This window comes from Triplophysa dalaica, chromosome 3 (assembly GCF_015846415.1).
Source record: "Triplophysa dalaica isolate WHDGS20190420 chromosome 3, ASM1584641v1, whole genome shotgun sequence".
NCBI classification, from domain to species: Eukaryota; Metazoa; Chordata; class Actinopteri; order Cypriniformes; family Nemacheilidae; genus Triplophysa; species Triplophysa dalaica.
Window position 1 is genome coordinate 8,113,150 of NC_079544.1, and position 27,090 is coordinate 8,140,239.

The 27,090-nt window shown below is 38.1% G+C and overlaps 2 protein-coding genes across 3 annotated transcripts in view; both read left to right on the top strand.

Annotated features, from left to right (window-relative positions):
* Positions 1 to 2,044, top strand: part of cdh6 (cadherin 6) — a 29,034-nt gene extending 26,990 nt beyond the window's left edge. The window contains exon 12 of the mRNA XM_056744512.1: positions 78 to 2,044. Coding sequence (XP_056600490.1) covers positions 78 to 583 — 506 coding nt within the window. The 3' untranslated portion in view covers positions 584 to 2,044. The remainder of the gene's footprint in view (positions 1 to 77) is intronic.
* Positions 2,045 to 3,457: 1,413 nt separating this feature from the next.
* The window catches only part of c3h5orf22 (chromosome 3 C5orf22 homolog), a 39,372-nt gene continuing 15,739 nt past the window's right edge, over positions 3,458 to 27,090 (top strand). For both annotated transcript variants that reach the window (XM_056744517.1, XM_056744518.1), the window contains exons 1-2: positions 3,458 to 3,701; positions 3,923 to 4,039. Coding sequence is in view for 1 of the 2 variants with exons in the window: in XM_056744518.1 (XP_056600496.1) it covers positions 3,992 to 4,039 (48 nt within the window). In the remaining variant the exon portion in view is untranslated. The remainder of the gene's footprint in view (positions 3,702 to 3,922; positions 4,040 to 27,090) is intronic.

A 27,090-nucleotide genomic window follows, 5' to 3' on the forward strand; every position in this document is an offset into this window, starting at 1 on the left:
CTTCTTAGTTTTTTGAGTTGCTGTCCTACTTTCAATTATACCTGCCATTCACATTTGATGTTTCTCTTATTCCATAGTGATCGTGGTGCTATTTGCTGCGCTGAAACGTCAAAAGAAAAAGGAGCCCCTGATCATCTCCAAGGAGGATGTGAGAGACAACGTGGTCAGCTACAACGACGAGGGCGGCGGCGAGGAAGACACCCAGGCTTTCGACATCGGAGCGCTCCGCCACCCGGAAGTGATGGAGGACAACAAACTGAGGCGGGACATCCTCCCTTCCGAGTCGCTATACCCCCCGCCGCCACTTCGCAGGACCGCCATTCCGTCTCGAGACAACGCAGATGTGCGGGAATTCATCAACCAGCGCGTGCAGGAAAACGACGGAAACCCTACAGCTCCCCCTTATGACTCTCTGGCCACCTACGCGTACGAAGGTAACGGGTCGGTGGCGGAGTCGCTGAGCTCTCTGGGGTCCGTATCCTCGGATGGGAAGCAGGACTACAATTACCTCAGCGAGTGGGGGCCGCGCTTTAGGAAGTTAGCGGACATGTACGGTGGGGAGGACAGTGACTGGGACTCCTAATGAACATGTGGCGTCACATAGAGCGAGACTCACTTGCCGATCTGCCTGTAACTGAAGACTGCCGTGTCAGAATGAGGCAGCCTAATTTCTTTTACAAAGTGCCCTTTTATCCTTTTCTTCATTCTACAATCAGGCGGTCGGTTTCCCTGTCCTGATTATCTGTGCATTTTCTCTGCAAGGCAGATGCGTAAAAGCAGAACTTTAAGTGTTGTGCGTGGGACATATACAGTACGTACGCAGAGTGCTCGCAATGCTCTCTTGCACTCATCAGAACGCGATGACATCTTTCGGCATAATCCTAGATTGTTCTGGAGATGTCTGCACTCTGTGTTCGCATCTGTAACCGTCACCGAAGCGTTCTTTTGAAAAGCCTACAATCTGTCACAGAACTGCTTATCAGACACTGCTGCAAAGAGAACAGTTTATCAGACTCGAACACTTAAAATGTGAACTTCAGCAGGCATGGATAAAACTTCAAGCAGGATTTACTTATTGAAAGTAATAAAACAAAGGCCGAACTTCAGCCTGTTAGCTCATCATCAGACCTCAATGCGAAGCGCGGCGGCCGTGCAGCTCAGAATCAAAAATTTGAAGATCAGAGGAGTTGTCTAATAACTGGAAGGGAATTCTGAAACCCTTATTATTATACGTTCGCATAATTTTACTAATCTACTTACGCACTCAAGAAAGGATGCGTTGTCCTGTAGTCAGAATGAAGACAGATTGTTTGAAGCCCATGTAGACCGTGTAGAAAATGGGTCAGAGAACATTTCATGGTTGGCACTGATTTTCATCATCCACATTAAAAAGAAATGCCAGAAGCTTACAATTATCTGCGATGTCATTGGACCTAAATGTGTTTTGCTTGATTTCTGGCACACGTTTTGTTGGTCTCGGAACGATTTAGTATTACCTTCTCATGAGAGCCGCATATTCACACAGCCCCTTAATGGTATGCTGCAAAACTTACATTCCATACAATTAGTTGCGTAAGCGTTTTTTTCTCACATTTCATCCTTCAGAATCTTGAGATCAAATGTAATGCATTTAAGGACAGAATAGACTGAAGGTTTGAACACGTATATATAGCCTTTGTGATTTAGTCTGTAAACTGGAGGAGGAAAACTGCAAAATTAATCAACAGTTTTAAGGTTTAATTTTCACCTCCGACAACCTTCTTTCAATAGAGAGCATCAAAAAACTATAAAAGCTCAGTTGATTTGTTCCTCGGCTGTCTGATAACCTAACCACAACAGTGAAGTATTGAGGTATGAGTCGAAATCTAAAGTAAATCATTTTGCCATGATTGCGCCCTCTCCTCAAACCACAAAATGAGTCTGAGATTGCGTTCACCTCTTTGGAAAGGAGGGGAGGTGAGGAGAGCCTGTTTCTTAAGCGTGCATAGTGCTTGAGCTGGTAAATATTTGTGTTTTTAGGAGCAGAATTCTGATATCTCTGTCCTGATATGCTACAAAAAAAGGTGGTTACTCATGCTGTAAAAACTTGGTTTAATGAACAGTGCTTTGTACCAGTGGCTTGGGAGAGTAGATGACGTCCATGTACTACTTTGCTTTCTATCTTGTGATATTTTGTACCAAATATTTATATACTACAACGATGACTAAATATTCTTGAAATCTGTACATTCGTTATTCATGTTTTTGTGTGTTTTCAACGTGTAAAACTGTAAATGTGAGCAGGTTGCAGTTAATTTGATGACGTGCAAATGGTCTCGAACTTTGATCAAAATAAATGTTGTCTTTTACAGAAAACCTGAAGCTTGGGGAATCTTTCAAAAGTGTCTATAAAAAAGCCCTTTAAAATGGATTGCATTGTGCTATTTATGTCTTAATCAGTTTGTATTTATTTTTTAAATTACTGTTTGGATGAATCTCACAGGAATTCGTAACTATTTTACAAAGTGGCTAATAGGGCTGTCACGATTGTGAAATTTTGCTGACGATTAATTGTCTTAATAAATTATTGCGATTACGACGATTAATTGTCTGATTTGGGCTTTGACGATTATGGCGATTAGTTTTCTGTTTTAGGGCTTTGTCATTTAATTCTCATACATTTTTTTATTTAGCTTTGAAATGACCATATTGTGAAAAGACTATGTTTTTTTTTTCTTGGAAACAAGTTGGAAAAAATGTGGTCATCATTAACAAGATGTGGGCCTTTATGTGTCAATAATACAACCGCCAAATACTTGTATATTGAGTTAATTGATCAGGGGTGAATTGAAGCCACCACCATTAAAATGCTATTAGTAATAGAAAGGCATCTAGTCGTTTTTTTTTCTCTTGCAAGATTACAATATAATTTTACTTCAGTTAATGAAATTATGGTAGGCTCATTTTCACACTGAAATTAACTTAATTAATATTAATTTGTACTGCAGGTTATTTTTATGGTATATGCTTTTAAGTTTTTTTAAAGTGATGGTGTTGTGGTCGAACATTTTATCAGTATTACCATACTTTAGTTACTATATATATTAAACCACTAGAGTTAGAAAAATAAGTTCAAATGTGAACTTCTAATAATCTAAAAGGTTCAACATTTAACTTATAAATTCTATAAGTAACCCATTGTTATTTGGTATACTGTTAGAAGTTTTTTTAGAACCTCTATTGTGATAAGAGGGTTCGATATAGAAAACTATATTTTCTGCTGTTTAGTTGTTGTTATTATTATTAATATCATTTTATTATCAAACATCAAAATGACATTGACTTAAGAGCCAGTGCTACGTTCAAGCAAACTCGATATGCTTCTTCCCATATACTAATTCCCATATACTACTTGGAAATAACATCAGAAATTGCGCTCATAGTCGGAAATACGATTTATGAACTCAGGGCAGATCAATCAAGCACGATCGACACATGATCCAAAATGCTTGCAGTGACATTAGCGCGGAGCTAACTTACAGGAGACGTTAAGTCAAGAAACTGTAAAGTATTGCGAGGTCGGAAATGGGATATTTCAACTCTCCTTCGCCTCGAACGAAGTCTTGCGTTCAAATGTGTCTCGCGCCAGCGGCCCAACTAAAACCGTTACAAACTCTGCTGCGCGAGCGCCGGAACTGAGATGAAATGCTCAAATATCTGAGGTAAAAACTAAACAATATTACTATGACCTTCATGAAAATAAAACAAATGAAATGTAACATGGTTACTGTACATTAAAATACAGACTAAAGCTCTAGTTAACCGATTTCAAAGTGATCTTTTTTTCTATTTAGGACAGTGAAAAGTTATGAAGAGAGATGTATAGTGCTACAAAGGCAACATTTGTGCTCATTATTTCTCCCCTTCACTTTCTTTTAAATAGAGAAAAAGATAAACATATATCACTTAAGAGGAAAAGATGCTAAGATGCAGGTGACAACGCACCTGCAAAATGAATGAACCGCATATCTATCAACCCAATATGGATCACAGTCAGACCGTAAGTACTGAATGGAAATTAAGATTTATGTGTTTAACCTAAAAAAGTGCTCACATATTGAATAGCTAAAGTTGGTTATGTAGTCTGCAAGGTACAACAAGCAGAAATAAACAGTTATTTAGGTAAACATGTGCTAATTTAGTGAGTATTATAATTGATCCCGTCAAGTATAGAACTAAACTTCATAACTTGTTAATAAGTTAATACATGTGTCGGTCAGCTGCAGTGGCAGTAGTCTGTCTTTAAGGAATACTTAACCCCAAAAAATTGAATTCTGTCAACATCAAGTCACCCTCGTATTGTTCAAAACACGTATACATTTCTTTGTTTTGTTGAACACACAGGAAGATATTTGGAAGAATGTCAGATGCGCTGTTAAAAACCACTACATACTTTGTCGGCGTGTAAGTGTGTTTATAGTTTGTGTATATAAGTACTATGTCTCCGATGGTCACAGTGGTGCAGTAAATCTACTTTTTGCATTTCACGCGGCAAAAAACATAGAGCATGCTTGCTCACGCATGCCTACAGACTGACATTATTTACTTAATTGCTCTATTGTCACACATAAAACGTGTACACAATATACTAAACAAGTCATTTTTGTAATTCCATTTATGTCCCAAAATATCATTGGAGTAGACTTAGATCTTACTGCAAGAAATGAGAGCACTTTTAGTACATACAAGTGTGTTATAAGCTTTAAGCACCTGGGAACCGTCACATCCTACTAATGCATAAGGATAAGATCGGAATTAGCCACCTGTAAAATAGTTATTAATTCCTGTGAGATTGTGTTGAATAATATCCTAACTGATATGATAGTATGTATCGCCAATGGATATTGAAACTGTTATATTTGCTCTTTTGAGTCTCATTCAAGATTGTACGATTTATTGACTTGACCTTATAATGATTCTCACCAGCCAAATGTCACGACTGTTATCTGAAAATTTCCAGTGCCTGCCCCAGATCATCAGCTCATTTGGCCGATCTATAATGAAGATTCGGAACAATTGTTGCTGGATTTGGTGGAGAGTGGAACGGGGATTCATTTTAAATTGATCGGGGATCAGCGGTTGTGAGGCAGATGGTGACATTTCAAACAATGCCCATGTTAGCTCAATCATACTGACATCCAGCGCTCTCTGCAAATATGTACATAGACAGTAGTCTCATCTGGTGTCTCTGTGTGTCTGAACAAGACCATTAAGGGCTTAAATAGAAAGCAACATTCCAGGTTTCAGGTGAGCGTACCTCATCAAGAAGGTCAGTAGGCATGAATTTGAAATACAGTACAACATTGTACTGTAACAACAGTGCCAGACAAAACTTATTTAACTGGATATAGCCTCCGGTCAAAAGATTTTGTGATCTAAAAATATGTTTTATTATTAATGAATCAAAATAATGTAATAAAGGAGATTAAAATTATGTAAATATAAAGACAGATACAGTTGATTGGCCTTCAGCACTACTTCTGCATTCAGTGCACCATTTTCTTGTTTATTCAATAACCTGTAGCGTTTCATAAATTTTGAGCGTCTTATAAGAATCGGTGTATTGTTATGATTTCATAATTAAATGTCTTGGAGCTACTGTGTTGGGAACAGTCAATGTGGGTCCACTTTGCAGATCTAATGCAACAAATCCATTCCCTCCCAATTATGGAAAACATTTTGCTGCAGTACAGGCATTCTGCATCTTCCTCCTTTGTCAACCTAACAGTGTTTTGGTTGTCCTTCTTAGATCGCCTCCTTTTACCCCAAATATCCTTTTATTTCATTTCCAGTTGTTATATTTTTTATACCAAATCTGTTGAGATTACAAATGCACAACACAAACTTTATGGTTGTAATTCATAAAGGCTTTGGAATTCACACCTGAAGTTGATCTCCTATAAAAGAAGACAGATTATTGCTAACCCAAAAAAATGACTAATAATAATAAAAAAATATGAAAATAATTATGAGAGCGTTGTTTCATAGATGGTTTCAGTGGCAACAGCATAGACAAATGTTATGTGGCCCAAACTTAAATTCCGGTAGGCCTCCGCAAAGAATCAATAGCTGTTAAGTAGTTTTAATTTAATGAAATGAACATGCAATAAAATATTAATTGAAATAAATATAAGTAGAAATTAGAATTAGAAATGTTATTTTATAACCAAACACTAATCGAAAGTGCATAGCAAAGGTGCTGTGATGCCTTATAGTAATTCGTAATGTTTTTGTTGTACCGACCAATTGATATGCACAATAGTTGTTTTACTGTGATGTTGCAAGCTCCCCTTAGATTTTCATTACAAGTGTACATCTCAGATTCAACTTGTAATCGTAGCATAAGCTCTAAAACAAGATATGAACTGTGCAGTAATGAAAGCGAGGATGGCACAAAGCATAAGAAAAATATACACTTAAGAGTGTTTTAATCCCTGTAATGTTAAGCCGACTGAGGTTTAGTTGCGCTTCGGGCCGGTGCCTGATGTGTGCTGGGAATCAGCGACGCTCACGGCTGAATCAAGACCAGTCAAGATGTCACCAGAGCCGAGCGGCTGCTGAGGGTTGTAACTCATCACGGCCGAGGCTTAAAACGCTATGTCGCTTCCCATTAGCCTCGGCTGTCTCTTTAGCCTTAATCTTTAATGGGCACGTCATGTTAGGAGAAATGCTAAACAGCAATCTACCTCATCTTAGCCTTTGATTCGCTTCATTTTCTACCCCCCTTCTCGTGGTGCTCGCCGAGGCTGTCATCAGTGACAGGCCAAGTTTTTTTTGTTATTCACGAAAACATGTAAAATTGTTTTGATTCAACTTTACTCTTGAGGGTAAACCGCGCTCGCTTGCAAAGCATTGTTCCGGCGTTCTTTTGTGCCAAACGTGATGTTTATATTCAATCTGTCAAGCCGCAAATGTGATGAGGAGAAATGAAAAGTCTGTCTTCTGTGTTATCTAAGAGCTCCTGGTGTTGTTTTGAATGCGTCGTGTCATGGCCTATTTTCCAGTCATTCACAGAATGAGTCCCATTCACTCGTGCACTCATTTTGATTACTTGTTGTAGTTCTAAGTCATTTAGCGAGCAATAGACTATTTATTTGCCATACAAAAGGCATTTAGCTATGGCTAGAAATAATCTCCTGAACAGCATGTTTAGTGATACATACTCGATCATTCTACTTTTTAAGTAACAGTGATGAAGTCTGGGTGGCCTCATTAAAACTTTACATGGCTATCATTAGACTCTGATACAGTGAATGCTTTTGATGGATTATTCTAATTAATGTGAACTCCTTTACTTTTTGTTGAGTGCTACAGACGGTACTGATGAATTCTCCTGCACATCCCGTGTTTCAGACAAACTTTTTGAAGTTTTTAAATATTTTGGTTAGGAAACACATAAAAAATTAAAAATATTCCGTCCATTTTTATTAGTGGTGGGCCGTTAACGGCGTTGTGAGACTATTATCGCGCGTTAAAAAAAATGTCGCCGTTAATCTATTCTCAAAGTTGGGTTGGGAGCTGGGTCTATACTACGCAAGCTATGATGACTTTCACTGTGATATTTTAGCGCGGATGTATACCAGTTTAACTGCACTGTACGGGGCGAGAACGAGATTTTTCAACTCGCGTGATTCACGTCATTCGCGGAAGCAGAAGCCGCCTCATCATCTCATAACCAGGGCTTCATTCGCGCGATTCGCGCCGCAAGTAGGTCTATTGGCTCTTTGCATTAACATATAAATCACTCGCGCTTGACACGCCACTCGCGTTTGGTCCGAACACAACATAACGTTACTGTGAAATTACCGCATCAAACGTGACGTGCTAACATGGATGCAGCTATGAAGCCGCCGGGTTTGCTTCAGGGAATATTAATTTTTAAGAAGCTTCCCAATAGAAACATCGACAAGACTAAGGTTGTTTGCACCTTGTGCAATGCGGAATTGGTTTAAAAAAAACACTTTCTCTCAACAGGTTGTGGTCTAGCTTTAGTTGAAACCAGTAACTTTGTATTGAGATCTGATGTATTATGGCTCCTGTATGACATATCGCTTGTTGCTCCCTCACTCTTTGTAAGTCGCTTTGGATAAAAGCGTCTGCTAAATGACTAAATGTAAATGTACTGTAGGAGCCCTTCCAGTCTCAAGTACCACCTAAACGGAAATCATCCCTTAGCTAATGCGGAAGTAAACACAAGTTCATCTTATTGAACATAATTTAATTTTCATCACCAATTATCATAGTAGAACAGCTTTCTCAAGCAGTTTGTGATGCATTTTGGAAACAGGAGATGAGCCCCTGGTCTAATGCGCCACCTGGTTTGAGAAACCCGTTCTCAAAGACTTACTTTTAGTCATTATTTGGGTAGCACACATATTCTGAATGCCTTCGGCAGAATTCAAATGAGCCATTTTAATCTAGATTAATCGAGATTAATTTTGGAATTAATCTAGATTAATCTAGATTAAGAAAATTAATCTATGCCCACCACTAATTTTTATATAATTTTCATAATTATCTGACATGCAAAATAACTTCAAATTAAAGGCTAGTGGGGGAATTACAATAAAACTAAACATGATTCTAATCAATAGGAAACAAATTAAACCATTCGCCCACCCGGGGTGTTGCACAGCTTTTAATCCTTAAAGTGAGGTCATCACCATCTAGCGTGTATTACAATATCACCAGAACAATAATTATATTGTTTCATCAAGTTTCTTGGAAGCAGAATGATTTCACAATTTCTTTGAAAGTATGTTCAAATGCAATTAGCCATGCCATCACTTCTCACACCATGTGGATTGTCCACACTTTATTTTTTTCTCTGTTTCTAATACTTTCTGGCAATTTTATTGTATCCAAACCTTATAAAATGGACTTAAAGTACTTTACTGGCATTTTTATGAAAATGTCACATCCAGCTCTATCCGTTCAGCGGAAATAAATTCAGCCGCTGAAAGAAAATTAGAGATCGTTCCAATTTTTTATTTCAAATCAGCATTTCTAGATGTATTGTGGTCCTTCCAGTCCAGTGTCTATTGGATTTTAACTAAATCATACCTCAGGAGTGGCATAATGTCATCCAACAGCAATGTGAAAGACTGACAGCATGACAAGACTGATGTGATAAAAATCCAGGTTGTCACATAAAATAATATTTTTGAATTGTTCCTAAATACATGTACAAATATTAATGTTGTGTTGTTTAAAAGTAAATATGAACTTGTTTTCACTTGTTTGTGATCTTTTCATTTTCTGCAAATAAATGCAAATAGAAACAATATTATTATTTAAAATTTGTGAGAAAAATGGTAGTAGTTAACAGAATGAAACAAAAATGATCACTTTATATAATCACATACTTATAAATAGTACATTTTAAAAAACTTTAACTGAAATGGTCAGCGGCTGTCTCTCATTTGATTGTATCTTGCCTTCTAAACAATGAAATTTCTAGAAATGTTTAGAAAGCAGTGACATTTTACATTTATACGCATGTAGATTTGTTTTCACACAGACACATTTATTTTTACAGTGGGTTATGAATTGCAGACTTCCACAAAACAAAATACCAGACTGAAATATTGGTTGCATTACATAATTCTTTATTGTCCTTTTGCTGCACTTATCTAGATACATGACAGGTATTTGGTAATCACTGTCTGCACATCAGAACAACACAGCGCTGTGAAGAGTGATGTGGTGTGGGAGACAACTGATGTCAAAAAGGCCAGCAAAAATTCATTAGAGCTTGAAATATTGAACCTGTAAGGCACCAAGTAACAACCTCCCACTGGGTTTCATGTCTAGTTTTTACGTCTGTAGTGAGTGTGAAGCCATGCACAGAGGATCCAAATGTGAATGGACACCCCCCTCCACCCTCCAAAATGTGCGGAAAGATCCAGACAGTCACATTGGTTATCTTCTGAACTTCTGAACCTTTGCAGGCACATTAGGTAAACGCTGCTTCCTGTTAGAGGGGACATGAAAGCTTTCTTCAAAACATTGCACACATGTGGTGCAAACATTTCTCTCCAATGGACCAGAAAATGCAGTCTCACAGCACACAATAGCAGAAGACAGGAACATTTATTGGCCACAGTGTCCATCACCATGGACCAATCGCCATATATTTGTGTGAGCAAAGGAGCCATTAAAGTTTTACTCCAAGAGTTCCCATTTCCTACAACATATCGCTTGTTTGCCCAGCTGCGACCCTAAAAAGTCTCCCTATCGCATTGTCATCAGATGGCAGATTATCATTGGAAATATGAAGCTGTTGTCAAATTCAGATTTTCTAATATGCCTCTCTTTGCCAAATATATGACTTAATGTTTACTTGAGGGGGTTTGAAGGAGACGAAATGAAAGATCATGGGGTCCGCCGCATCTCATCCTCATCTCTACATTTCATTTCACCCTCAGTATTCATTTTCCTGCCCCTAAAATGATCAGAATAATTCATGTGCTTCGGCGTTGCCTGTAGAATGTGATTTCCACTTCTCGGGCCTCTCAGCCGAACAACCCCACAGAGGCTTTGGACTTTGAGGTCACTCGTCTCCAGCATAGATGATGCCCATATCTATAATTCAATGGACAGGAAAAAAAGGATGAGTACAGATCACAGACTACTTAGAAGACATACGGTGGTGTGGAATCTCCCCTGCGTCCACAAGATTGGACCCGCATTCCGAAGGAGGCATCTAAAAGCAAAGTCCATTAGCAAGAACCTGACGAAATGGCCTTTTCTTTAAAATATTTCTGCCCTTTCAAATGTTTGTTTTGCCCGTTTTAACTGAAGAGTTAGCTTTGGTCTATTTTGGGGTCTTGTGCATTTGTAGATTTTTTTTCAAATGTACTGTAAGTGTATCTTGGTTTTCAATTCAATTACCTAAATGTCGTTGAATTTACTTTAGCGGCCGACACATGGCTATATGAAAATGGGTCCATTTTCGTCTTAGCTGCACTTAGCTTTATCAAGTTTTCAACTCTAAACTGGCTTTTTGCTCAAAAATAGGAGGCATAAAAATTGCACTAGCTCAAACAGGATCGCAGATCTTTTCATGTGGAGTGCTGGTCCTTTCAAGTTCGATCACAAGTGGCCATTAGGTCTTCTTGCATAGCTTCCCTCTCAAGCACTTCATTGATTTAACTCAAGGGCCTCTCTTAACCAGTCCAGTTACCTATTAAAACATTTCATTGTAACTGGGAAGAGATGTACGTGCTTTTGTTAAAACCTTTATTTATTGTTAAATGCCTTGCGTGACATGATTGTAAAGAAATTAAAACTTCAATTACGTATAGATGTTACCGAACATACTTAGCTAGGTTTCCTGCCCTTGAAATCCAAGCAACCAGAATTGTAAAAAATTATTTAACTTAAAAACAAGATGTCAACAATATTATTCTTCAATCCGTGACATCCTCATCTATGTGCATTTCTTGTGGATTAACAGTTTAACACTGTGATAATTCCTGGGAATGCATCTTAATGCTTTCAAAACCCACCACTGTAAAGAATAATTTTGTTGCCTTAAATTTTTAGGAACAATCCTATTTTTTGGAGTAACTCAATTTCTTTTTAAATCAACTCGTCGATGGCCAAAACTTAAAATAATAAGATGAAATGACTTAGAAATTCTTTTTTGGAGGATCTATTGACAGAACTGCTAAATAAAATACATAACTATGTCTTCAGAGGTGTATAAAGACCTTACTTAATGAAGCGTTATGTTTTTATTATCTTAGAATGAACTAATTCTATCTACATACACCATGTTTGGAATTCACCATGTTGTTTCTACATTAGCCATAAATAGAAAAACTGCTCTACAGAGCGTAATTTATAAATATGTTTTCTCCTTTGGCAAAGAAGAAAAAACGTGTCAGCCACTGTAGTGCTTCGCAAAAGGGAGATGTAGATGTTGCAATTTCGTTGGCTTTGAAAGTAAAATGGTATTGGCTCCCGAGATCGACTGCATCTATGTCCCGGTTTATTTTTGAATGGGAGCCATCTTCGTGCATTCACGGACATGGCATCGTCATACAAAGTAATCGTACAGCTTCGGGGCAAAAAGGTTTGCGACACGAGTGGTTTGTAATACTTTATCACTGCTTTTGGTCAGTTTTGCAATAATTAGCTGAGACTGTACTTTTATTTGCATGTTGTGTTTTATATGGTTCAGAAGTGGTTAAGTTTAGGGTGGGGTCAGGTGCTCAAAAAATATCAAAAGCACAAATAATAATGAAATGCTAAGAATTGCACGCGTCTTGGTCTGGAGCATTTAGAGAACAGCAACGCAGTTCTCCGCTCGTCGAAAAACGATGCCAAAGGGGTAGTACCCTGGACATTCAAAATCGACAACAACTGGCCCTTACCGACCGTCAATATGTGACGAGTCAGGAGTAAGAACGAGTTGGAAATTAAGATTGGCTCATTTGATTGAATTTGCATGATTTGCATTTTTATTGGTAAATTCAGCTTTTTTGTACGATTCCCTTCAATATGAATAGTAAAATAGTAACGAATTCCTGTGAGATCAGGCTGATAACTGAGCGGTGTAATGAAAATTCATTATTTTCTGATTTGCTACATGAAGTACTTCTTTTAATAATGGCTATTAAATATAAAATGGTTTTAAGCATCCAGTTCCCCGTTGATAATGATTACAAACTTGATTATCGTGAAATCTAATTTACGAAACCGCACTAAAAGTAAAATAGTAGCAGATCAACACGGAAAGCAACCACACTCAAAGTGTAGCAATAAACATCTTAAGGATTTAGTAACTGTAGATTTACTGAATAGAAAGTGCTGATTATGTGGACGGCACTGCATGCAGACATTGCATCAATCCTGACGGACATCTTTTTTCAAACAATGGATGAGCAGTTCGATCCAATATTTTATGTTCCCTCAAAAAGCCTATATTGCAAAAGACTGTTAATAAATAGGTTTAACAGTTTTTTTCTGCTGAGTTCAGCAAAATACACATGGAAAAAAGTGTCAGTGTCGAAGCTCTCACACACGTGCATCTGTAACTCTCCCGCCACTCTGTTTACATATAAAGTGCTCATCCCACAACCTGTTAATACGGCCACTGAAATATTATCTTGCTTTACATGTGGTGAAAAACAAGCCTGAGGCCATTAGGTTCCCGTCCCATATTCCGGGCAACTGTAGCATTGCATTCAACTCTAGAAGTGTTTAAAGCATAAGTGATCTAATCACCAGCCAGCTCTTCACATCTGCCTCTGGTTATTTCATGATTATTTCAGATATTGAGGACCCTCTAAATCATCCACGGTACTTCAACCACTACTGCTTAAGTCTGGAAGAGAGGTGTTCCTTCTATTGTTCTCCACACCTCTCATTCTCTGAGCTCTCAAACGTGGGGCCACGGGCCCTGCACGCATCACACCCTTCTTTGTCTTAAGGGCTTTTAGGAATGAAAGAGATTTTTTTGTTTCGTGTTCAAAGAGCGCAGGCTAAATCGTATTGTGTCATACATCAAAAACAGGCTGAGATGATCACATGGTTCCACGAATGATAGTCCATTTTTCCCAGAACCGTGTCAGCAGAGGTTGCGCTAGACTTTTTCATTGTCCGTCATTTTGACAGACAGGCTCCTAAAAAAACTGTCATAGTCTATTTTTACCCGTCACTATGGTGCAAGGTGATATAACGTGCCAATTAGCATGTTTGTGACATCATCACTTATGTGCGTTCTTTGAACTAACAGTATTTTAGTATCGAATAAGCGGAATAAGTGTAAACGAATAAGTCCTCTACATATTTAATCTTTCTGTTGTCAGACAGAAAATACTAATTACAGACAAATGTTCATGTCCAGTCAGTCACAACGACAGGTGCTTGTACACGCTGTTTTGTAATAATTCATTTATTTACTTACAAGTAACTTTAAGCTGCTGTTAGGTCATGAAAGGAGAAGACGCAGGGAGACATTTTTCCATTCACTGAAAGTTAGGTTTACCCAAAATGACACTAGTCCTATCGCTCTCTGAAGGAAAAAAGTCTGTGAACACATGCACATTTGTTTGTGCCCACCTGTGTGTGTGAGAGCACATGACAAGAGGTTCTTATTGCATGACAGATGCACTTTGCAGAATCAGATCCAGAGACAACGCCACGAACTTAAGAGATCGCTGTGTTGTTATAAAAAAGTGTTTCAGTTCGTTTTGAAACTATGGCGAAAAAAAATCAGATGGTTGTGGGTCATAGTCGTCTTATTTAGACACGCCCCTGGCTCCGCATCGCGACTATCCGCTGATCCCGCGTGGGTTGAGGAAATGATTGGATGCTACCAACTCCACAAAAAGGGGAATTACAAACTGCCCTCATTGTAATCCGTCAAAATGACGGACGGCCTTCAGATATTTCCGTCACTGGTATAAAAATCTGTCAATGACAAGAATTTTCGTTTAACTCAACCTCTGCTTGTTAGTGCTGACATTTGTCTCGGTTAACATTTTCCTTCAGCAATTAATGTAAATGGATAAAACATCAGCAGCAGTTTGACAATAACAACACGCTGCTCAGCATAAAAGAAGTCCTGCACTTCAAAAGCATATCACATTTTATCAAGAAAGGCCACGAAAGAAAAACATTCAGATCGGCTCCCGTGAAGCATCACTGTCCCACTTTCTTGGGCACATTGTGTGAGTCTCCACATTTGAATTTTCAACTCTCGAAAGGAACACACCTCATTAGCCATGCTGTGATGCCAAGAAAAGGAATGAATGGAATAACTCTGCTAATACATGAAAACTCCCTTGATAAAACAGCATCATTAGATATCTCACAAAAATACTTCATATTAGAGGAAGGCTTGTATGATTATTTAAGCGAGGAGCCAAACACTGAATCAGTCTAGGATCCTCGATATACTGCAGATATCTATTTCTATTTACTTAACAGAACAAAGAACTCCACAGTCACCGCAAATGGAGCATTGCGTCCTGTTGAATTATATACACTATACAAACCGGTTCGATAGCTTGGCAGGTGTTTGTATTTGCTGTTAGCCACCCCACCTAGAAAAATTTTGATTTTGCATCTCGGAGTGACTGTATGCCATAAATCCAGTACAAACAAAAAAATGTTTCTCAAGGGTTGATGAACGGGTAAAAGACAGCCATAGGCCCGAGGGGAAATCAAGATAAATCAAGTTTACCTTCCTCTAGTTACAGTGTATCAAGGGCAATCCGTGAAGCTGTCAACAACCTCTCAACAACGCCTTGTCGGACCATCATAAATTTCAATGTTGGTACTATCTAGTTAAGGGATAGTTCACCCCAGAATAAAAATGACGGCATCATTTATTCTCCTTGTCACAAAAGAAGATGTTTTGAGAATTGTCTTTTGTGTCCATAAAATGGAAGTTAATGATGTCCAATGTTGTTTGGTAACTAGTAGTGTTCTTGTGTTCTGCAGAAGAAGAAAAAAATAAAGGTTTGCAATGACATTAAGGTGGGTATATCGTGAAAGAATTTTCATTTTTGGGTGAACTATGCCATTAATGTCTATCTGATGTTCAACAGAAACAAAGGCAGGTTCAGCACTTGACTTACCGTTTGACTTTTCGCAATGTCTCTGAATAAAGGAACACAGTTACTTGAATGGAATCTATCTGTGAGATTTTAAGTAAAATTAAGACATTTCAAACATACAACTACTGTACACTGAAACAAAGACATGTTCGTATAAGCACACTGAAAACAACAACTTACCAAGACAAAACAACTGAACAGTGTCGCTATGAATACACATAGTGATGAACCTGAACTAAAAACAAGTGATGGAGAAATTTTACCAACGAAATGTCCTCCAATCTATACGACTAGAAAAGTTGTTTTTTCCTCCCCTTAAATACGACGAATTGGATCTACCTGCAACAGGAGACACTTTTGTCTATGGTCATTATAAAATGATGAATTGCTCTATTTTTATACATTGCAAAACATACAAATATGCCAAGTGTACAGAGATCAAACGATTGATTCTATGGTAGAGAAGTGTTTAGGTTTAGGGGCTCCGAAGTATCTTTAAGTCTCAGTTTCAGAAATTTGTGATTATGGCAACACAGAAAGTGAATATGGGATCAGAGCCATTGAGAGAGAGAGTTGGGTCAACAGAAGTAAAAATCTTTCGCTTGTCGCGTGATTCATGGAGCCGTCAGATAGCTCTAGTAAGTTATGTATTCTCTTTAAATGCTTTATTTCCTAAATACTTTTTTAAGACGTACGTCTTTAAATGGGTTACAAGTTTGTCACAATCGGTCTGTTTTGCTGCAGTTCCATGCATTAATAGTACTATTGACATAACTATTGACAGGCTCCATGAGCCGCCAGTGCTGTGAAAGAACTGCTCCATTGGATTAAATGGAGTTTTGTCCAAAAAAATCTACGCGAACACAAAGATGACTGAATGTGAGTCTCTACCTACTGTTTTCTTTAAAACCGTGCCCTGCTGTAAAATGATTATTATTTTTGCTGGTCTGTGTTACACTTCTGATACTGCTCTTAAAAAGCATGTAACTAAACTCAACAAACCACAACTGATTTCTTTATTTCGCAGTCAGACATCTCTTCATCTTCTAGGCCATTCCTAGCCAGCTCAAGCTACAAAAATACACCTCTTTCAATGCAGTTAAATGTTTGGCTCTATGACATATTTCCAGCTCAACAACGGAGAAAAAAGACATGATATAGCCAGAGTTATTTACGTCCTTCCTCATATTACGGAATTCAATTTGAGGCTGCATTGGTAACGTATGTCTTAATAAACACGATCCTGTCTTAGCACATAAATGCAATGGCCCCGTACAGGCAGAAAAGGGGAATGAGATAAAATCCACTCTCTCTAGTACCCCCGAGGACCACTTAAAACATCTCCTATAGAGGAGGAACTAAATGAGGGCATCTCCACAAAAGTTCAATGCACAGGCAGGGACGCAGAGAGCACTCCGGGATGGGGGGGTGCGGGGGGATAGGGGTGCGGGACGAAGGCTCAAAAGACCGCAGAGGGAACCCTGTCAATCTTCTTTGACAACCCGTCCTGTTTTTTTATTTTTATACCAAGCCTGAGTGCATCTCTCATCCACGTCCACTCCACACCGGCACCTATACTTTCTCTGTGTCGTTCAATCTCTTTCTCTCACCCAGAAGGGATTCTGTCATCTTCTTTCGGCTCTGTCGTTAACAAGAAGGGAACACATCAAAGCCAGGCTGAAACCTCAGGAGGGGAGAGATCAAAGTTTGCCTCTAATCTCATCAGGAATGAGGCAGATTGATGAAGATTTGAGGAAGGGTGGTGGTCCTCTGAAAGACAGGAGCCATCTCCGCCGTCACGCGAGGTAGCGGAGGGGAGAAAGGGGTGGGAGATCCATCTTTCAATCAGAAAAACGAATCAGGCAGATGCCTTATATAGACACCTATTAAAAAGTGTTCAAGAAATGTTTCAGGTTTGAACTGAGACCGTTCCCCCCCAAGCACCTTTCCTGAAGTTGTCTTTGATTATTTTATTACCATTTCAAAGGAATATATGAATAACAGCTGCTGAATGGAAAAGCAAAAAGTCAAATTAACCTACATCACCTTTTATTTCACAATCTGTGTACTCCTCCACAAGCCTATGGTTTCCCATCTTCCCTGTGAAACAGTTTCCTGACATTTGTATGGGTTGGTACAACTCGGAGGTGTACAATATGCTGCGTGTGAAAGCATCCGTGTGTCTTTTTAGAGGCAATCGACTCAATGATATCTCTATATGATTGTAGCACACTCTACTGGTTACTGTAGTAACGTGTTGACAAATGCAAACATCAGATACAGCTTATTTGCTACATTTATTCTATAATTATTATTTTTATAAATCAAAAGTATTCAGTATACAGTTCATAGATTAGATATAGACAAAATCATTTTGCATGTGTAGACTTCGGCCTTATTTGATCATAACGACATTTGACGTTTAGTCCTAATTAGTCATAAATAAGTGTGTAAGTTTAATGAAGCTGTCTTAAAGTCAACACATGGGCACTGAACTGTAAAGAAGGGGTTAACATTATGTCAGGGGTAAAGGGTTTTGCCAAAAGGCCATGAAAAGCTTCTCGTTGTTGTCCTAGCAACAGATGCAAAACACAAGTAACAGGAGAACGTGACAGTTTTTTTCAGTTTCTCAGTGGACACGTACGAACACAGGACAGAAGCAGCAATATTAAATATGTCATTGGAAGATGGTAGATGGGATTCATGTCTAAAGGGTCCCTGTAGACAACATTCAAAGAAATGTGGGAAGACATCATCACATTGGTTTTACAAAATGATCCGTGACATTAAAATCTATGTCAACAACGAGATTTCATTTTGCTGCTCAGTTTTTTATATCGTATCTTATATGGTATATTAATACAGTATATATTTTAATAGTATTTTATAGACCATTTAGCAAGATGTAAACACTGGTACAGAAGGACTTCCGGTTTCATTTATTTTATGGATTTTTTAATTCAGAAATATAAATTAAATCTTAAAGATATTTGTTTAATGTCTTGATTTGGTTATACATTTTCTGCTGGTTGTATATTCTGTTCAAGTTATTCATCAAGTTATCAGAATTGGTCTAAACTGTAAAAAACTGACATTTCCAGCAGCTGGGGTGCCAGGAAAATACCGCAAAATTACTGTTTCTTATGGCTTTCATTATCCAAAATGAAAGTTTATGTTTACATCATCTATGTCTATGTACTATGCATATTAGTTTTGTATTTATAAACTTATGTGTCTATAAAATAATACACATATATGTTTATATGTAAGAAAAATAGAACAATTAATAAATGCTTGTATAAAATGTTAATTATTGGTAAATATTAATAAATACATGTGAATATTTTCTAAATATGTATACTTGTACGTGTTTATGAATACAACTATATGCACAGCACAAAGACATATATAATGTAAATACAAATTTTATTCTGGATGGGATTAATGGCGATTAGTTGTCTGACAGCCCTGGTTTTTCCTGTCGTTTTCTGTAATGTGAAGTTTTTACCGTATTCCAAAAATGACTTCTGTAAATCTGTAAAAAAAAATTAAAGGCGTTGTTTACATTATACGTGGAAAAATCTGTACAGAAAATAAATTACCGTTAAATATAGTGATATAGCTGATTTACTGATTCATTTAAGATGGTTGCTGGACTAGTTTAAGCTAGTCTCCATAACAAACTGGTCTTCAGCATGCACGTCCTTGTGTTTAGCAGGTTGCCCATCTGCATTAAACCCCCTTAAACCACCAAACCAGAGCAGCCTGAGCTTTTATTAAAGTTATGGATATGACAAACAATTACAGCAACAAGATGCGACTGCAGTGTTGTTTACAAGTTCTACTCTGTCACCTGCTATTAATGATTGATGAACAGGTGTAACACAGACAAGTCAAGATTGCATTTAAACACACTGTCATGCAGCCAAAATGCTGCATCTGATGCTCATTTGTCAACTGCTGATCTGTGCACAGCCCTCAATCAAAACCTGTTACTTTGGGAATGAGATAAAGAGAGGTGAGCATGGGTGGTCACACACAGATGCGCAGATAAGCAGTCCGAAAGCCAACAGTGGAAAAAACCCAATCACAACCTATATTTTGCTGCTGACACACAGCGCGTGCACATTTCAAGTTGGACCTGCCAGCTCACCTGCCCCCTCCATCACTGCTGCCTATATTTCATCTTTCAGGACCCCCGTTCTCCGCCTCTCCTCGCTGTCACGTACAGTCTCAGTGGGGCTAAACCTGTTTTTTATCATCCTGCTCGTCTATCATCTCGGCATCTGTAGCCCAGTACAATTCAGATGACCTCTGAGGTGTGTGGTTGTTTGGATAAAGGGAGGCTTAGACAGAGGATGAGATTGAGTGTTCTTGTTGTTCGACTGCAGTGTTGCACTGACAATGCTACGGTCATGGGTTTAATACCCAAGGAAACACACCACACACCAATAAAAAAATTACAAAATTGTTAGTCAAATACATTCATCTAAATGTGTGTGCACGGGTGTAGGATTTGAGGGTTCCACCTCCTACCCAAGCAAGCAATATTGTGTGCTGTTTGAACTTAATGGGAATTAAAATTCCATCTGTTCGTCAGTAGATGTGTATCACTAACATTTCTGGTTGCATTTCATTTTGTGATTTTGCTGGAATGGACAAAAGAAAGCAAGAGTGTGCATCAGGTAAATGTAACAAACTTTGTATCTTCTTTTTATTAAAGCCTCAAAGAAAAGAGAGACCGCAAACAGTAAACACCCATTTTTAGGGAGCTGAAATGAAGGGAGGGGTCTTAAAAGCAGTACCAATAGTGTGAGCGTGTAGGGAGACCCAAGTGCACTGAGTCACCCATCAGCTATATTCATAACTCTGCTCTGGCTTGGAAAAACAAGATAAATGTTGTTCGCACAAGATAGCCTTGAGTGACAAAACCACATCTTTCAAAAACAGAACTCCCATCAAATAAACAACTTGTAGAGCCACTGAATGATAAAGCAGTGTGTTATATGCCCACTCAGAGCTGCCGTTCTCTCAGCCGTACAGAAGGAGCCATTACCACGGACACAAAAGGCAATGCTACTGCAGAGTTCATTTCTATATTGAGTGAGTTTGCAAAGAAAAAAAATCGCCGTGCCAGTGCATATTGCCACGGGTGATCCACGCAAAGGCTAAGCAGCTGTTTGAAAGGCCATGGCCCTTTAAATCTTACCCAAGGCATAACAGAACAATATTGCAAATATCATCATTGCCATATGGGGCATGATTCTACTGCAGGTTTGGGCTTACGGTACAACATCCATAATACCTATACAATCAACTGACATCGCACACCCAAAAGTATGTCCTATTTTTAAAGGTCCAATCTGTAATTGCAAAACTGTAGAGGATCTATTGACAGAAAGGCAATATAATTTACATGTCTTCATAGGTGTATAAGACCTTACATAATGTTTTTATTATCTCAAATGAGCTATTTCTATCTACATACACCGCAGGTCCTCTTACGTGGAATTGACTATGTCGTTTCTACAGCAGCCCTAAAGAGACAAACTGCTCTACAGAGCTTGTTTCGTAAATAAATTATCTCCTTTGTTAAAGAATTGAAAACAAGACAATATGTTAGTCCTGTGTCAGCTAGTGTAGTGCTTCGAAAGAGGGGTGGAATGAGCCGTTGGATGCATTTCGCAACCTCACCCTTACATGCCGCTGAATTTCATACACTGAAACTTTGAGCACAATCTTTCTTCAGTATGACTGCTGATTGCTCTAAAAATCCTGTTTGTAAAAGTATATAATGTATCTAATTTGTTTTAATAGCATTTTGAGTTATATAGGTCACTGGCGTGGTGACAGTCGGTCAAATTTCAACTAAAGAGTTTACGTAATAAGAAGTTAGTCTTGCACATTAAATGGGCAAATGAAGCGGAAGGATTCCATTTACCAAAGGGTGGTATTTGGATGGAAGATGAAAGCGTCCTACAGGGTATACCAGCACATGCAGTCTCTTGACCAAGAATCTTTTGACTAAGAAAACAGTTCTCTACATTAGTATATTAAGGGGATTCAAGTTGCCAACCTGAAAATACTTTTGGTTTGGCTCTTAGAACACTTGAGCGGTTAATTGAACTCACTCTGTGGATGAACCCAGCTTCATTTGACAATGTTGCTCGGAATGTAGAGGTATAGTGATTATATTTCTCTCAAACAACCTTTGTACAAAACACACATTTATGAGTAGATACAGTCCTGCACACCATTATTGGCACCCTTGGTAAATATGAGCAAAGAAAGCTGTAAAAATAAATCTGCATTGTTTGCCACAATTATTGGCACCCTTGTGTTTAATTCACCCTGCAACCTTATAAAATTTATCTGAACTCCCTCTTAAAACTGCAAACTCTTTTTAAACTATGAGCACTTTCAGTCTAAGTGATTTTTAATGTTTGTTATCTATTTGCTTGAGATAAGCGGTCCACATTTTGAAGTTTGTATTTTAAAAATGGTGCAGAAGAACTTTTGTAGACATACAACAGAAATAAAGTGACAGTGGTGTCTGCAAGTAAATGGGGTAATAGTGTTCGTGGAGTTGTGGAAAAACTCCTTGTTAAAACTATGGAAAATCATTGTTAATTTCACAGGTTTCATATTGCAGTGTTTTTCCGTATTTTTAGACATTTTCTGACAAGTTTTTTGTCATAAGTTGAAAACTACAGAATTTCACAGGCATTTTTACAGTGTAACTGTATAAGCTCTGGTATCACTTGACATTCTTCAATGATTAACACACACGATAATGCTGACATTAACAGTCACTTACCCTTTAAAATAGAGAACATTATGTGATGACATCTTATTTTATGACGGCTCTGTGTGTTGTTCACCTCAAAATAAAAATCATCTTTTTATTTCATTGGTTGCCAGTAAAAGGAAATCACCCATATCGCATGCCATTTATTATTGCGTTAATTAGGCTGTATTGTTTTTAATAAGCATTTGTCACCAATAACTGTTTGGTTACGAGCATTCTTCCAGCGGGGAAAATAAGTATTTGACATCAGCATTTTTATCAGTAAGGGGATTTCTAAGTGGGCTATTGACACAAAATTTCCACCAGATGTAGCCATCAAGCCAAATATTGAATTCATACAAAGAAATCAGAACATTTAAGTATACAAGTTCAGTCATAAATAAAGTGAAATGACACAGGGAATAAGTATTTAACACACTTTATTTAATACTTTGTAGAAAAGCCTTTGTTGGTGATTACAGCTTCTAGACGCCTCTTGTGTGGAGAGACCAGTCGTCTGCATTGCTCAGGAGTGATTCTGGCCCCTTCTTCCACACAAATGGTCTTTAAATCTTGAAGGTTCCTTGGGCCTTTTTTATAAACTTTGATCTTCAGTTGTCTCCGTAGATTTTCTATGGGATTTAGGTCAGGTGATTGACTGGGCCATTCAAGCAGCTTGATTTTCTTTCTTTGAAACCACTTCATTGTGTCCTTGGCCTTGTGTTTGGGATCATTTTCCAGCTGAAATGTCCACCCTCTTTTCATTTTCAGCTTTCTGGTAGATGGCAGCAGATTTTTACATTGACATTTACATTTAGTCATTTGGCAGACGCTTTTGTCCAAAGCGACTTACAGTGCACTTATTACAGGGACAATCCCCCAGGAGCAACGTGGAGTAAAGTGTCTTACTCAAGGACACACTGGTGGTGGCTGCTGGGATTGAACCAGCAACCTTTTGATTACCAGTTCAGTGGTTTAACCCACTTGACCACCATCTCCATTTTTGTCCAGAATGTCCCAGTACATTTCTCTATTCATCCTGCCTTCAATAATATGATTTCTGCCAGTACCCCTTGCTGATAAGCAGCCCCAAACCATGATGCTTCCACCCCCAAACTTACCTGTTGGTGTGGTGTTCTTGGGGTGGTGGGCAGTGCCATTTCTTCTCCAAACATGGAGTGTAGAATAACTGCCAAAAAGTTCAATTTTGCTTTCATCTGACCATACTATAGTCTCCCAATAATTCACAGGCATCTCCAAATGCTCGTTTGCAAACTTTAACAAAGCCTCAACATGCTTTTTGTTCAGCAATGGAGTCTTGCATGGTGAGCGTGCATGGATGCCATGGCGGTTCAGTCCATTGCTTATAGTTTTCTTTGAAACAACAGTACCTGCTGATGCAAGGTCTTCCTGAGTGGTTCTTGGCTCTTGGAGAACTCTCCTGATTATTCTTTGGACTCTTCGGACAGGGATCTTACGTGGAAAACCTGATCGTGGCCGGTTTATGGTGAACTGATGCTCTTTCCATTTCGGGATAATGGCCCCCACAGTGCTCACAGGAACATTCAGCATTCTGGAAATGCGCCTATAACCATAACCATCAAAATGCTTTTCACCAATAAGATTACGAAGATCTACAGAGCGTTGTTTGCTTTTACCCATCAGGAAGTCTTTCCTGTGTGTTTCCTAGGTAATGAGAAGGATTTATAGGCCATCAATTAGGACTTAAGCAGCTGATATCAATTAGTACTGATAGGGGGCAGGGTTTCTCTCTCAATACTGACAGATTTCAGGTGATCTCCTGGCTTTCTATGCCATTTTGCACCATGTTACCTTTATGTGTTCAATACTTATTCCCTGTGTCATTTCACTTTATTTATTATGACTGAACTTGTATACTTAAATGTTCTGATTTCTTTGTATGAATTCAATATTTGGCTTGATGGCTACATCTGTTTGAAATTTTGTGTCAATAGCCCACTTAGAAATCCCCTTACTGATAAAAATGTTGATGTGTTAAATACTTATTTTCCCAGATGTATCTTTCTCTGTGTTCATTGGAATAAAGAAATTTATACAGATTAGAAACAATTTGAGGGTCATTAAAAGATGACAGAATTTTAATTTGTGGGTCAACTGTTCCTTTAAGGTAAAAATATTTTATTTAAATGCTGCAATAATTTATGCGTGCATGTTTGCATGTCATTTACAAGGCTAGGTCAAGTACTGGAAAAAAAGCATGCATAAAATATTGAATAGATTTTTCCATAATTGATTATATGTTCCAATGTGTTGGTATCAAAGGCTGTGAAAGTCAATTGTAAGAATGGCTATAAAAGGAATAGTAGAAAATTGTAGAAAACAAATGCATTAAGTAGGGTCTATGAATTATTGAAAGAATTTTGATGCTGAATCTATAATGGATTATAATAAAGGTTGATACTAAAATGAGAAACTAATCATGCAGAAAACATTCAGTATCGGGAGAGATGAAGAATAAATATATACCATCTTCACCATCTAGCTGAGCTGCTCAGAGAACATTCTTTCTTTTCAAAAGTCTGTTTAAGATTAATTGTTTTGTACATTTTAAAACCGAGCAGGCTACCTCATTATTTGTTTGGATGCGAGGGTGTATTTGTCAAGCATTTTTAAACAAATCCTCCAGCTAGGCTATGAATAATATTATCATCTTCACACTAAACATGAAGCGTTAAAGTTTTTGCAAAGAATACAGAAAGGTAGACAAAATGGTAGCGCTATTTGTCACAAAGTCAACAAAGATTTTAAATTGGATAGGAAAACAGAGTTACTGATTTCTTTTGTTCATGTGTGTGGTTCATTTAGTAGTTCTTGTTTGTCTTTGCATTATTCATGCATTTTGACCAAATTAATTTACAAAAATAAGTACAAGTACATAAAATCCTCATATGCCAAAATGAAGCCCCTGGTTATTTCCTTTATATGTACATTTGTCTTATAAATAATCTTTAATTTCCTGATGGATTTTCTCTTGGAAAGCCCCCTATTGGTCATTAGCCCATATGCGCCACATGTTCTGCATACATAGGGTTTTTTGCAGCTGACTACAGGCATGAGCAATGCTTGAATATTTCCCTTCACCTGCTCTTCAGAATGTTTCCACCTCATTTGTGCTTATCGGCTCTGAGCTTGGTGACGACACATTTAAAAGAGTACATTTACAGGAGCTAGCCATTCAAAACACTGCCTGACTGTTCACTTCTTGTCTTTTTAAATAATTTCCTTTTTCCAAAAACGTATTCCTACTTCCTTAATGGCATACATTGCCTCTAGGGATCACGGAGGCTCTTCGGCTGTTGCATTAGACAGACGGAAATACACAGGATGAAGTCCTGTCATGAAAAAAATCATAAAATGTAACAATGTTCAGTAGTGGGGAGCAAATCCTTTTTCTGATATTGTAAAAAGGAAGAGCTTAGAAGTGCGTGCAAAACTGGACCATCTGCTAAGCAATGGCTGCCTGATAAACTGTAATCCACAGATCAACTGCACACAGAAATTAGGGAGATAAAGAACAGCAGAATTGATATCTAAGTTGCTGTATTTGATGGAAATGATACCTAGGGGCTTATTAGCAATAAAGAGTGTCTTGGGTGCCGAATGTGGTGAAAAAATCAGCAGAACTAAGTTCTCGGAGGAGTTCAGCAGGTCGGTAACAAGTCTGCAAGAGAGAATATTTTTTTGAAGATTGGGAGACAGTGACCCCCCACCAAGAAATCCACCGAACCTTGGCAGAATGATGAATACAGTTTTATCCATTCACACCGGGCTTTGAAATTTGGATGAACTGTGGGAAGGTACTGATGTTGTCATGGTTTTGAGTCCTCATTCTGGTGGGCTTTGAAGGTGATTACACCGCAGCGCTCGATGGATCTCTCTGTGCTCAGATTCAGTGGTGGAATTATCTGTTCTCCTGAGTCCTATAACAGTACTGATTTTCCAATCTCTGCACAATAATTTGGATTGTATGGGTGTTGTAATGTTATAATGATCACAACGGGAATCAGGGCTGGGGAAAATCTACATAATCACTTTCTAATGTTGTGCAGGTGCTTATGTATGAAAGATACACAAACTAGTGAAAAGCTATACTTCCTGCTACACTGTATATAGACTTAGGATAGACTTTACTTACTATCCTAATGATTTTTGGCATAAAAGAAAAATCTGTAATTTTACCCATACCCTGTATTTTAAGCGATTACTAAAAATGTTCCCGTGCTACTCAAGACTGGTTTTGTTGTCCAGGGTCACATATAGAACATACTGTTTTAACAGCAAATAGGAAGGTACCTAAATTACAGCTATTGACCAATCAGAATCAAGGACTAGAACTAACCTTTTAATCAAATCTATTGTAACCCAAACGTCAGATTTTAAACAAAAGTTTTTGATTGGAATTTTTTTACAGTGTACATAAAATGATAACATTGTGGTTTAGAAGAATGAACTCCATGCAATTCCTATGGTATCAGACATGTTGTTTATGAAATCTCTCGGCACACCCCAACACCCTTCACAAAAACACAGTAAGATGCCGTGCTTCTCGAACTCTGTTTAAGTGATCCAAGTGCGACGTTGATAGAGCATGGTGTCGCTCTGCCGTTGTAATGTGGCTACTGCCTGCCTGTTGAGCGATGGCTGGTCTTG